The sequence below is a fragment of the Penaeus monodon genome, chromosome 14, assembly GCF_015228065.2.
Source record: "Penaeus monodon isolate SGIC_2016 chromosome 14, NSTDA_Pmon_1, whole genome shotgun sequence".
NCBI lineage: Eukaryota > Metazoa > Arthropoda > Malacostraca > Decapoda > Penaeidae > Penaeus > Penaeus monodon.
The window spans coordinates 19,766,271-19,781,270 of record NC_051399.1 but is presented as its reverse complement, the minus strand read 5'-3'; the positions used below and the strand labels follow the sequence as shown (position 1 = coordinate 19,781,270).

The 15,000-nt window shown below is 38.2% G+C and overlaps 3 protein-coding genes across 4 annotated transcripts in view; all 3 read right to left on the bottom strand.

The window, feature by feature from the left end:
• Positions 1–1,883: 1,883 nt before the first annotated feature.
• LOC119580950 (pupal cuticle protein 36-like) lies at positions 1,884–5,381 on the bottom strand. Of its 2 annotated transcripts, XM_037929197.1 has the most exons (4): positions 5,355–5,381; positions 5,045–5,237; positions 2,518–2,869; positions 1,884–2,430 (listed from the first exon to the last, which is right to left on the bottom strand). In XM_037929197.1, exons 1-4 carry the CDS (start codon positions 5,361–5,363, stop codon positions 2,058–2,060), a joined length of 927 nt encoding a protein of 308 aa, XP_037785125.1. In that variant the 5' UTR covers positions 5,364–5,381; the 3' UTR covers positions 1,884–2,057. The 2 variants fall into 2 exon arrangements, with proteins under 2 accessions (XP_037785125.1, XP_037785126.1); XM_037929198.1 differs by lacking the exons at positions 1,884–2,430; positions 2,518–2,869 and adding an exon at positions 4,118–4,642 and having other exon boundaries at positions 4,729–5,237.
• Positions 5,382–7,944: 2,563 nt separating this feature from the next.
• On the bottom strand, positions 7,945–10,167 carry LOC119580949 (pupal cuticle protein 20-like). Its single transcript, XM_037929196.1, has 3 exons — positions 10,143–10,167; positions 8,579–9,123; positions 7,945–8,491 (listed from the first exon to the last, which is right to left on the bottom strand). Exons 1-3 carry the CDS (start codon positions 10,149–10,151, stop codon positions 8,119–8,121), a joined length of 927 nt encoding a protein of 308 aa, XP_037785124.1. The 5' UTR covers positions 10,152–10,167; the 3' UTR covers positions 7,945–8,118.
• A 2,803-nt stretch (positions 10,168–12,970) lies between these two features.
• The window catches only part of LOC119580619 (glycine-rich protein 5-like), a 2,385-nt gene continuing 355 nt past the window's right edge, over positions 12,971–15,000 (bottom strand). Inside the window, exons 2-3 of the mRNA XM_037928729.1 lie at positions 14,870–14,930; positions 12,971–13,555 (exon numbers count right to left, since the gene is read on the bottom strand). Coding sequence (XP_037784657.1) covers positions 12,971–13,555; positions 14,870–14,930 — 646 coding nt within the window. The remainder of the gene's footprint in view (positions 13,556–14,869; positions 14,931–15,000) is intronic.

The following is a 15,000-nucleotide window of genomic DNA, read 5'->3' as shown; positions in this document are numbered from 1 at the left end:
ACACATAAATATTTCCTAGTTTCCTTAAATAAAATTAACTTTTTTTTTTCTTTTTTTTTTTTTTTTTTAGAGCTGAGGCAAACATTCAAGCTGAACACACACTCAAACGCTCTGTGAGCGGTAGACCTACTGTGGTAAATATATTCATATTATTCGACAAATATGAATATGCATAGGGTGATGATCCTAGGTTAGTATCTGTAATGGGTAAATGTACACACACATATATATATATATATATATATATATATATATATATATATATATATATATATTTATTTATTTATTTATTTATTTATTTTTTTATTATTATTTTTTTCTTCTTCTACTGGCTTTAATCCCTAGTCGGGGTAGCCGGTACGGATTTTTTTCCTCCACCCATCTATCCGCATCTTTATTACGGTTTGGCACGTTTTTTACGACCGGATGCCCTTCCTGCCGTCTACCCACCCCATTCATCAGGGCTGAATTGGGACCGGCACGGAACATGCCACTGGATTGTGGACTCCCATGACGGTAGGCAATCGAGGTGAAGTTCCTTACCCAAGGGAACAACGCGCCGGCCGGTGACTCGAACCCTCGAACTCAGATTGCCGTCGTGACAGTCTTGAGTCCGATGCTCTAACCACTCGGCCACCCCGGCCTCTTATATATATATACATATATATATATATATATATATATATATATATATATATATATATATATATATGCATGCATATACAAGTTTATATACATATGCATATGCGTTCACATACCCACACTCAGTCAGACACCCATTTGGGAATGAAAAAGAAAATTAATGTATGCAGAAAATGATGACTAATGATTAATGTATAGGATATTGCGGTGATATACGAAATCGATACGAGAGATGAGATACTGGCTTTTGAAACACACCATTTCTCGATAATAAGCAATTTCCATATTTCCTATTTAGAGGTTAACATGAATGATCTGTTTATTTATTTGCTTACTTCCATGTAATACGGACACAATTTCTTTTAGGATGAGTCGCCTCTTTTGGGATTTTGTTAAGCCAGTCACTTATCAAAAGTAGATGATGCATTTGCCATTCGAAAAAAACTAATCAAAGTCTAGATGGACTTGTGCTACTTTCCTTTGAAACCACTTCAAAAATTATAAACGGACGGACATTTTAAAAGATATTATAACCTGTTCCAAGATAGCAATATAGCCAACAGAAAACAATTTATCCGTGCATCCATTCCACAGGTACAGATTATCGGCAAATCAAAATTACAAAATTTTCATAGTTATGTGCATATTGCAAAGCGATTAACGGTCATCACCTGGACACATGCATAGTTTATTATTACTCACATTGTGTCACACGTTTTCATCTGGCTTCTCTAACATCTTCAACGCTCGGAAAGCACACGTTAGCTAAGACTATCTAGAAATACATTTTTATCAACATGCAACCGTATTTCAAAGTGCAAAGGCAAATGCATTACTTATAAAATGCGACAGTAAGCACCTGCCTTTTTCTCTCTCTCCCTTTCTTTATCTCTCCCTCTCTCTCTCTCTATATATATATATATATAACAGTATATGTATGCACACACAGACACATATATGTGTATATATATGTATATATATATATATATATATATATATATATATATATATAAATCTATATATATGTATGTTTGTATGTATCATATAATATAAATAGATGAATATGTAGATACATATTTATCTGTATACTTATATACACGCATCTGTTTGCGTCTGTGTTCCTGTATGTTTGTAAATACCATTCTGTATGTATGGACATCTTTTTTTACTGTAATTATTACTGTTATTCCTATAATGTTATAATGCATTTGATTTTCTATCACGGAGAATAAAAAGTGAATGCACAGGTACTTATTTAATATAACCATGTATCTACAATACTAGTAAGCGTCATGTTTATATCTTAACTTTAATAATAACAGGTGATTAAGATGACGGCTGATGCAAGAGATCATGATAACGCTGGATCAGTAAATGGCAGCAAAATTTATGTTGCATAAATATGGTGGTTCAGTTTAGGGGTAACCATAAGCAGTGCTGGGTCCTTGTTGTGAGGAAGCTGATCCTGAAAACTGGCCACTAGAAGAACCAAATCCTGGTTGGCCAGCACCGGCACCAAAGCCTGATTGGCCAGATCCCGAGAACTGTCCTGAACCAAAGCCTGATTGGCCGGCGCCAAAGCCTGAGCCAGAGAACTGTCCAGAGCCAGAGCCTGGCCGGCCACCAGAAGCTGCAGCGGCGGCGTCCTCCTGACGAGCCTTCTCGATCTGAGCGATGGCGTGGGCGGGGAGGGGAGGGGGTGTGGGCAGCAGGTCGGACTCCACGCGGAAACCGTTTTCATCAGCAACGAAGTTGAAGTCAGCTGGCGTGCCATCAGGGAAGGTGAATCTGAAATGAGGAAACAAATTGAATTTCCGTCTAAAGAAGATAAGAAGCTTTAGACATGATCTTACCAAAAGCAAATGTCACACTTACGACCAAGAACCCTGCTGTGCTACGGCTCCAGTTTCTCCTTGTGGGGCTCCTTGTTCCTGACGAATGATGCCGTTTGCAGTTTCGAAGTTGAAGTTGTAGTTTCCGAACTCATCGGGACCTTGGCGTTCGTCGGTAATGATGGGAATGAAAGGACCTGAAGCTCCAGCTCCAGCACCGAAGCCTCCCGAGGAACCGCCGAATCCTCCAGTGGCTCCAGCGCCAGGAGCTCCACCACCAAATCCTCCGGTGGCTCCACTGCCGAAGCCGCCACTACCGGAACCAGGAGCCCCACCCCCAAATCCTCCCGTTGCTCCACCTCCGAATCCTCCACTGCCTGAACCAGGAGCTCCACCTCCGAATCCTCCACTGCCTCCAGCTCCACTTCCAGGTCCACCTCCTACTCCACCGAAACCGCCGGATGAACTTCCACCGGGAAGTCCATAGGATCTAGACGGTGAACCTTGAGGCAGTGATGCCACAGCGGCCACCACAGCGCATATCACGAGTTTCTGAAGATGGGAAGGATAACACCATTACTTATATTCACTTCTCTTTATCTGTGTTTGTAAAAAGCTACTTGTACTAATGTGTTTCTATTCATATATGTTTATGCACACAAGCACACACATATGTATATGTATGTGTGTGTATGTGTTATATATGTATATATATATATATATATATATATATATATATATATATATTTTATATATATATATATATATATATGTCTGTGTGTGTGTGTGTGTGTGTGAATTTATACGCACACATGTATACACACACGCAAATGTATATACATATATATATGTATGTATGTATATGTATGCATATATGTACACACATATACACATTTATATATTTATAGTCAGTGTCAGTACATCCCTATATCTGCTGTATGAATCTATCTATTGATCTATCTGTTGCCTGTCTGTCTTCATTCATCTATCTATCTGTCTGTCAATGTATATCTCTCTACATATATGTGTATATATATACATATATATACATATTCACATACAAACACTCGTATATATATGTATATATATTTATATATGTATATGTATATATATATATATATATATATATATATATATATATATATACATATATATAAACAATATATAGATGTATAATATATATGGATAGATCCATAAACAAATTGACAGATAGACAGATAGATGGCTTAACAGACGAACAGATAGATCGACAGATCATAAGCAGATATATGGATATACTGAGACTGACTATAAATGTAAATGAGTGATATATATATAATACACACACAGTTTTAAAACTTATCGAGAGTCGGAGAAGTTACAATCTCTGAAGGCAATCTATTCCAAAGCCTACAATAACAGCAAATATACATATGTATATATATAGATATATACATATATGTACATATATATAGTATATATTTTCACTGTTGATTATTAGCTTTTATTATCCTTTTGAATGATCCAACATATCCGCCTGGTTCCGTCATTTTGTCTTTGTATGGGCGTGCATCTGTAAATATGTCACATTGGTCTCCATGATTATTTCGCCTATCGACTATTAGTCATAATTTTCAATGAAAAAGGTGTAAACAAACAGTATAATATATGAATACATATTTAATGTAAACATGCATCTTCACTAGTAAGCGTCATTGCTATATCTTATCTCCAATACTGAAGGCTGAAAATCATTACAATATCGATGGGTCACGAGCGGCAGCAGATATTAGGTCACATCATCATTATGATTTAGTTATGGGTAACCATAGGCAGTGCTAAGCCCTTGTTGGGAGGAAGCTGAACCTGAAAACTGGCCACTAGAGGAACCAAATCCTGGTTGGCCAGCACCGGCACCAAAGCCTGATTGGCCAGATCCCGAGAACTGTCCTGAACCAAAGCCTGATTGGCCGGCGCCAAAGCCTGAGCCAGAGAACTGTCCAGAGCCAGAGCCTGGCCGGCCACCAGAAGCTGCAGCGGCGGCGTCCTCCTGACGAGCCTTCTCGATCTGAGCGATGGCGTGGGCGGGGAGGGGAGGGGGTGTGGGCAGCAGGTCGGACTCCACGCGGAAACCGTTTTCATCAGCAACGAAGTTGAAGTCAGCTGGTGTGCCATCAGGGAAGGTGAATCTGAAATGAGGAAAACATTGAATTTCCGTCTAAAGAAGATAAGAAGCTTTAGACATGATCTTACCAAAAGCAAATGTCACACTTACGACCAAGAACCCTGCTGTGCTACGGCTCCAGTTTCTCCTTGTGGGGCTCCTTGTTCCTGACGAATGATGCCGTTTGCAGTTTCGAAGTTGAAGTTGTAGTTTCCGAACTCATCGGGACCTTGGCGTTCGTCGGTAATGATGGGAATGAAAGGACCTGAAGCTCCAGCTCCAGCACCGAAGCCTCCCGAGGAACCGCCGAATCCTCCAGTGGCTCCAGCGCCAGGAGCTCCACCACCAAATCCTCCGGTGGCTCCACTGCCGAAGCCGCCACTACCGGAACCAGGAGCCCCACCCCCAAATCCTCCCGTTGCTCCACCTCCGAATCCTCCACTGCCTGAACCAGGAGCTCCACCTCCGAATCCTCCACTGCCTCCAGCTCCACTTCCAGGTCCACCTCCTACTCCACCGAAACCGCCGGATGAACTTCCACCGGGAAGTCCATAGGATCTAGATGGTGAACCTTGAGGCAGTGATGCCACAGCGGCCACCACAGCGCATATCACAATTTTCTGAACATGTAAAAGGGAAAATCATATGAGATTACATGTGCATGTCCCTAATATATTAATATTGCAATCATACTAGTCACTGGAAAGTTTCATCAGATGTAGAGTGAAAGGTTTTACCGATAACATGATGCTCTCGCGCTGGAGTCGGAGTCACTGATGATAACTGTCTAGCCAAGCTGCTTTTATACCCAGACTCTGGCATTTCCATTCATCTTTCTTGGCATGATCTTCACGACATATTGTCAAGGGCAAGGAATGTCTAGCTTTCTGTTTGAATAAACGACATACATTATCTGTGTACATAATGTGTGCAGAATATATATGTATATACATATATATGATATACATACAGTATATGTAAATACACAATAGATACACACATGTGAGTATATATTTATCTACACACACACACACACACACACACACACACACACACACACACACATATATATATATATATATATATATATATATATATATATATATATATATATTTACACATGTACATATATTTGTTCAAAAACACACATGAATATTATATATGTATATATTATATATATATTTTAGGTATATACACAAACACACATGCTTGTGTGTATGCATATATAAGTATATATATATATGAATATACATACATATATGTGTGTGTGCTTACATGTATATATGAATATATGGTTAGATAAATGAAGTTAGTGCTTATTTTAGACACATAAATATTTCCTAGTTTCCTTAAATAAAATTAACTTTTTTTTTTCTTTCTTTTTTTTTTTTTTTAGAGCTGAGGCAAACATTCAAGCTGAACACACACTCAAACGCTCTGTGAGCGGTAGACCTACTGTGGTAAATATATTCATATTATTCGACTAATATGAATATGCATAGGGTGATGATCCTAGGTTAGTATCTGTAATGGGTAAATGTACACACATATATATATATATATCTATATATATATATATATATATATATATATATTTATTTATTTATTTATTTATTTATTTTTTTATTATTATTTTTTTCTTCTTCTACTGGCTTTAATCCCTAGTCGGGGTAGCCGGTACGGATTTTTTTCCTCCACCCATCTATCCGCATCTTTATTACGGTTTGGCACGTTTTTTACGACCGGATGCCCTTCCTGCCGTCTACCCACCCCATTCATCAGGGCTGAATTGGGACCGGCACGGAACCTGCCACTGGATTGTGGACTCCCATGACGGTAGGCAATCGAGGTGAAGTTCCTTACCCAAGGGAACAACGCGCCGGCCGGTGACTCGAACCCTCGAACTCAGATTGCCGTCGTGACAGTCTTGAGTCCGATGCTCTAACCACTCGGCCACCCCGGCCTCTTATATATATATATATATATATATATATATATATATATATATATATATATATATATATATATGCATGCATATACAAGTTTATATACATATGCATATGCGTTCACATACCCACACTCAGTCAGACACCCATTTGGGAATGAAAAAGAAAATTAATGTATGCAGAAAATGATGACTAATGATTAATGTATAGGATATTGCGGTGATATACGAAATCGACACGAGAGATGAGATACTGGCTTTTGAAACACACCATTTCTCGATAATAAGCAATTTCATATTTCCTATTTAGAGGTTAACATGAATGATCTGTTTATTTATTTGCTTACTTCCATGTAATACGGACACAATTTCTTTTAGGATGAGTCGCCTCTTTTGGGATTTTGTTAAGCCAGTCACTTATCAAAAGTAGATGATGCATTTGCCATTCGAAAAAAACTAATCAAAGTCTAGATGGACTTGTGCTACTTTCCTTTGAAACCACTTCAAAAATTATAAACGGACGGACATTTTAAAAGATATTATAACCTGTTCCAAGATAGCAATATAGCCAACAGAAAACAATTTATCCGTGCATCCATTCCACAGGTACAGATTATCGGCAAATCAAAATTACAAAATTTTCATAGTTATGTGCATATTGCAAAGCGATTAACGGTCATCACCTGGACACATGCATAGTTTATTATTACTCACATTGTGTCACACGTTTTCATCTGGCTTCTCTAACATCTTCAACGCTCGGAAAGCACACGTTAGCTAAGACTATCTAGAAATACATTTTTATCAACATGCAACCGTATTTCAAAGTGCAAAGGCAAATGCATTACTTATAAAATGCGACAGTAAGCACCTGCCTTTTTCTCTCTCTCCCTTTCTTTATCTCTCCCTCTCTCTCTCTCTCTATATATATATATATATAACAGTATATGTATGCACACACAGACACATATATGTGTATATATATATATATATATGTATATATATATATATATATATATATATATATATATATATATATATATATATATATATACACATATATGTACACCCACATACATACATGTATATATATACCATGTACATATAAATATACATATACACAAATATCTATATATCTATATGTATATCTATAAATCTATATATATGTATGTTTGTATGTATCATATAATATAAATAGATGAATATGTAGATACATATTTATCTGTATACTTATATACACGCATCTGTTTGCGTCTGTGTTCCTGTATGTTTGTAAATACCATTCTGTATGTATGGACATCATTTTTTACTGTAATTATTACTGTTATTCCTATAATGTTATAATGCATTTGATTTTCTATCACGGAGAATAAAAAGTGAATGCACAGGTACTTATTTAATATAACCATGTATCTACAATACTAGTAAGCGTCATGTTTATATCTTAACTTTAATAATAACAGGTGATTAAGATGACGGCTGATGCAAGAGATCATGATAACGCTGGATCAGTAAATGGCAGCAAAATTTATGTTGCATAAATATGGTGGTTCAGTTTAGGGGTAACCATAAGCAGTGCTGGGTCCTTGTTGTGAGGAAGCTGATCCTGAAAACTGGCCACTAGAAGAACCAAATCCTGGTTGGCCAGCACCGGCACCAAAGCCTGATTGGCCAGATCCCGAGAACTGTCCTGAACCAAAGCCTGATTGGCCGGCGCCAAAGCCTGAGCCAGAGAACTGTCCAGAGCCAGAGCCTGGCCGGCCACCAGAAGCTGCAGCGGCGGCGTCCTCCTGACGAGCCTTCTCGATCTGAGCGATGGCGTGGGCGGGGAGGGGAGGGGGTGTGGGCAGCAGGTCGGACTCCACGCGGAAACCGTTTTCATCAGCAACGAAGTTGAAGTCAGCTGGCGTGCCATCAGGGAAGGTGAATCTGAAATGAGGAAACAAATTGAATTTCCGTCTAAAGAAGATAAGAAGCTTTAGACATGATCTTACCAAAAGCAAATGTCACACTTACGACCAAGAACCCTGCTGTGCTACGGCTCCAGTTTCTCCTTGTGGGGCTCCTTGTTCCTGACGAATGATGCCGTTTGCAGTTTCGAAGTTGAAGTTGTAGTTTCCGAACTCATCGGGACCTTGGCGTTCGTCGGTAATGATGGGAATGAAAGGACCTGAAGCTCCAGCTCCAGCACCGAAGCCTCCCGAGGAACCGCCGAATCCTCCAGTGGCTCCAGCGCCAGGAGCTCCACCACCAAATCCTCCGGTGGCTCCACTGCCGAAGCCGCCACTACCGGAACCAGGAGCCCCACCCCCAAATCCTCCCGTTGCTCCACCTCCGAATCCTCCACTGCCTGAACCAGGAGCTCCACCTCCGAATCCTCCACTGCCTGAACCAGGAGCTCCACCTCCGAATCCTCCACTGCCTCCAGCTCCACTTCCAGGTCCACCTCCTACTCCACCGAAACCGCCGGATGAACTTCCACCGGGAAGTCCATAGGATCTAGACGGTGAACCTTGAGGCAGTGATGCCACAGCGGCCACCACAGCGCATATCACGAGTTTCTGAAGATGGGAAGGATAACACCATTACTTATATTCACTTCTCTTTATCTGTGTTTGTAAAAAGCTACTTGTACTAATGTGTTTCTATTCATATATGTTTATGCACACAAGCACACACATATGTATATGTATGTGTGTGTATGTGTTATATATGTATATATATATATATATATATATATATTATATATATATATATATATATTTGTGTGTGTGTGTGTGTGTGTGAATTTATACGCACACATGTATACACACACGCAAATGTATATACATATATATATGTATGTATGTATATGTATGCATATATGTACACACATATACACATTTATATATATTTATAGTCAGTGTCAGTACATCCCTATATCTGCTGTATGAATCTATCTATTGATCTATCTGTTGCCTGTCTGTCTTCATTCATCTATCTATCTGTCTGTCAATGTATATCTCTCTACATATATGTGTATATATATACATATATATACATATTCACATACAAACACTCGTATATATATGTATATATATTTATATATGTATATATATATATATATAATATATATAATATATATATAGATTATATATATATACATATATATAACAATATATAGATGTATAATATATATGGATAGATCCATAAACAAATTGACAGATAGACAGATATATGGCTTAACAGACGAACAGATAGATCGACAGATCATAAGCAGATATATGGATATACTGAGACTGACTATAAATGTAAATGAGTGATATATATATAATACACACATACACCATGTATGTGTGTGTGTCTATATGTACATATATATGTGTGTGTGTATGTGTATATATATGTATATATATGTATGTATGTATATATACATATTTATTTATATTCATATATATATGTATATATATATATATATATATATATATATATATATATATATATATATATATGTATATATATCTGTGTACATACACACACACATATACACATGCGTATATACACGTTTCTGTATGTCCTTTTTTTTAAGTTTGAACTTTACCGCAAACATGGTTATCCGATGAAACGGCCGGACTGAGTGATGCTCATGCTGGAACCCGACACTTATATACTCAGACTCTGGCATTTCTCTCCCATTCCCGGGACATGCATTCGGACACACGCACGTACACACGATGGATGATGTCATATTGGCCCAGAAGATGAGATTCTCCCGATTAGCTCATCAATACACAAGGTCTGTTTTCATGCCCTGTTATATTTTCCTGGCTGTCATGATCTCTTTCTAAATTCCTTTACAGCCTGAACTTGCTTTGTTCCCAAAATAATTGCATTTCACTCCGTCCAATATGTCTCCCCCACCCTCTCTCTATATCTATCTATCTATCAACCCATGTATATATATGTATATATATATATATATATATATATATGATATATATAATATATATATATATATATATATTATTATATTTTTGTATGTACATGTATATATACGTATATATATGAATATATAATATATATACATATATATATATATACATATATATATATATATATATATATATATATAACGCACACATGTGTGTGTATGTGTGAGTGTGTTTGTGTGTACGTGTGTTGCACTGGTAACTTACCCTGGACTCCGATTAACTAAACCTCTTTGAAGAAAAGAAAAAATAAGATCAAGTGGTCGAAGGCAATATAAAAACGGTATCTCTCCTGACTTGCATAAATGTAATTATTAAGTGTTAGGTGATTAGAATCAAGAGAACGAAAAGAAGAAAAAAGGAGACTCGGAATGTCCAGAGTCCAGGGTGAGTTGCCAGGGTTTCTTTTTTATGAGATAGGAAGCACTACAGTCAATTCTCAAAGACTCCTCTGCGTCTCCTTCAGCCACCACTGAAGTCCGAAACAGGTGCTCAGAATGATCTAGCAAATAGGCGACTCTTACCTCAACTACTGACTTGATTGATACGTCATTATTTCGCTTTGCTTTGTCAATAGGGTTCGTTCTGCCTTTAAGGGGGAACCGGAAGAGCAAAGCTTGAATTTTCTGAACTAGAGCCTCACTGTAACCACCACGCCCAACAGGAACATCAGCGGTATTATCGTCTTGAGGAAAATGTGCTTATAATAATTTGTTTAAGTTTATCTTAACAGGTATCTCACAGGATATATATATATACATGCATTACATATATATACATACATACACACACACACACACACACACACACACACACACACACACACACACACACACATAATACTATAATATATATATATATATATAATATATATATATACACATATATATATGTTGATCCACGTTTCATTCACTACATCGCTAGGGGATGGTAATCCCGGCCATTCCTTGCACACAGGGGGCATTTTAGAGACAAAATGAAATGGACAGCCTGTCACATCAAAAATAGCTATTGTCACAAATGGAATAAAATGAATATATTACTTATCTACTATATGCACATACCTCCACACACACACACACACTCATATATGTGCATATATATGTGTGTGTGTGTGCCCTTCATGTATATATATATATATATATATATATATATATATATATATATATATATATATATATGGGCCGCGGTTGCCGAATGGTTAGAGTGTCAGACTCCAGACTGTCACGACGGCAATCTGAGTTCGAGTGTTCGAGTCACCGGCCGGCGCGTTGTTCCCTTGGGCAAGGAACTTCACCTCGATTGCCTACCTAGCCACTGGGTGGCCAAGCCAGCCCAAGTCAGTGCTGGTCACAAGCCCGGATAAAATAAAGAGAATGATTACCTAAAAGAGGTAACACCGGCACTCTCCGTGGAAAGGAACTGGGGACCCTACCACGTACTCACTCCAAGAGCATCACAACATGAAAACTACAATTAAGTATCATGCTGTGACCACGGCGGCTCAGACATGAACCTACCGTTAAAAGAAGATTATATATATATATATATATATATATATATATATATATATATATATATATATATATATATATACATATATATGTATACACATACACACACACACATATATATATCATATACATATACATACACATATGAATGGTATATATATAAACATATGTATGTATTTGTGTGTTTGTAAACACACACACACACACACACACACACACACACACACACACACACACACACACACGCACACATATATATATATACATATTTATAAATAGTATATATTTTCCCTATTGATTATTACTTATTATCATCTTTTTTAAGGATCCAATATATCCAAGACTGACGGGTTCGTCTAGTTCCATCATTTTTCTTTGTATGGCGTTTGCGTGCATCTGTAAATGTTTCGTGGTCTCCATAATTATTTCGCCCCATCGACTATTAGTCATAAATTTAATCAATAAAAAGGATGTTGATAAATAGTATAATATACGAACACATATTTAATCTAAACATGCATCATGCATGGGTCTTTGTTGTGAGGATGGTGATCCTGAGAATGGCCACTGTAAGAACCAAATCTTGGTTGGCCAGCACCGGTAACAAAACCTGATTGGCCAGATCTCGAGAGCTGTCCTGAACCAAAGCTTAATTGACAGGCGCCAAAGCTTAAGCCAGAGAACTGTCCAGAACCAGAGTCCTAGCCGGCCACCAGAAGCTGCAGCGGCGGCATCCTCCTGACGAGCCTTCTCGATCTGAGCGATGGCGTGTGGTGGGAGGGGAAGGGGAGTGGGCAGCAGGTCGGTCCACGCGGAACCCGTTTTCATCAGCAGAAGGTGAATCTGAAATGAGGAAACAGATTGGATTTCCGTTTGAAGTAGAGAAAATGCTTTAGACATGATCTTACCAAAAGCAAATGTCACACTTACGACCAAGAACCCTGCTGTGCTACGGCTCCAGTTTCTCCTTGTGGGGCTCCTTGTTCCTGACGAATGATGCCGTTTGCAGTTTCGAAGTTGAAGTTGTAGTTTCCGAACTCATCGGGACCTTGGCGTTCGTCGGTAATGATGGGAATGAAAGGACCTGAAGCTCCAGCTCCAGCACCGAAGCCTCCCGAGGAACCGCCGAATCCTCCAGTGGCTCCAGCGCCAGGAGCTCCACCACCAAATCCTCCGGTGGCTCCACTGCCGAAGCCGCCACTACCGGAACCAGGAGCCCCACCCCCAAATCCTCCCGTTGCTCCACCTCCGAATCCTCCACTGCCTGAACCAGAAGCTCCACCTCCGAATCCTCCACTGCCTGAACCAGGAGCTCCACCTCCGAGCTCCAGCTCCAAAACCACCAGCACCGAAGTTCCACTGCCGAAGCCGCCACTACCGGAACCAGGAGCTCCACCGCCAAACCCTCCCGTTGTTCCACCACCAAATCCTCCACTGCCTCCAGCTCCACTTCCAAGTCCACTTCCTACTCCAGCGAAATGGATGAACCTCCACTGGGAGGTCCTTAGGATCTAGAAGGTGAACCTTGAGGCAGTGATGCCACAGCGGCCACCACAGCGGCCACCACAGCGCATATCACAACTTTCTGAATACGTAAAGGGGAAATTCATATCCGATTACATGTGAATATGATTATGATTATATTAATACAATTATGCCAGTCACTGGAAAATTTCATTAGATTCGAGTGAAGGGATTTACCGATAACATGATAATCTTACGCTGCAATCAGAGTCACTGAAGATAATAAAAAAAAAAACTGCTTATATACCGAGACTCAAGCATTTCCAGACATCTTCCCTAGGATGTTACTCACAACTTATTGTCAAGGACAATGAATGTTTAGCTTTCCTGCTTGAATAAATTAAGTTATATATATATATATATATATATATATATATATATATATATATATATAATTGTGTATACATATATATATGATATCTATAAATATATAATTGTGTGTGTGTGCATGTGCGTGCATGTAAGAAATGGGTATATATGTATGTATGTATCATATATGTGTATATATAGTGAGATGTAGTTAGTAATTGCTGATTAGTATTTCTTCCCTTTTCCTGTTTTTCCTATATCTCTGTATGAATATATTTATAGAAATATAAAGGAGAGAAAGATGATGAAGGTGCTTCGAAATTTTTTATAGGAAGTAATGCATTTGCTTTTGCACCTGTGAAATAAAGTTTCCAGTTGATATAGATATGTTTCTAGATAGCCTGAGCTAATTCGTACTTCCAAGCGTTGAAGAAGTTATAGAAGCCTAATGAAAACATGTGGTATGATTGGTGAAAACTATAGTCTAGTCAAGCTGATGAAAAATAATAACTTTGGAATGCATACCCATGCATAAAACGTAATTTTGATTTACCAGTATTATGTTCCTATGGAATGTATGCATGGATAATTGTTTTCTGTTGGACTGTATTGCTATCTTCAAAGTAGCCCTAAAAAATAATAAATGAATGATAAAGATATTCGATGACCCTGCCAGAGAGACCGCCTTTTCCTAAATTTCCTACTTGCTGTATTAGATGGTTATGAAACAGGTTACAAAGCTTGTTAAAATTCCTGTCCTTTTATAATTCCTAAAGTGGTAAGTCGTAAGAAAGTAGCACAAATCTAGACTCTGCTTTTTCTTTTCCGAATGGTGAATACACCATCCACTTTTGATGAGTGACTGGCTTCACAAAATCCCGAGAGACGCTACTTATCCTAGAATAAATCGTGTCCATTTTGTACACATTACTGCTAGGATCATCACCCTATGCATGTTCATATAATTAATCGAATGATGTAAATATTATTACGGCAGTAGGTTTATCACTCGTAGTTCTCGAGTTTTGTCCAGCTTGAGTATTTGCCTCAGCTCTAAAAAGAAAAATTTTATTGAATAAAATCAAAGTTCCACAAACTGAAATAATGGCAATGGTGATATTAG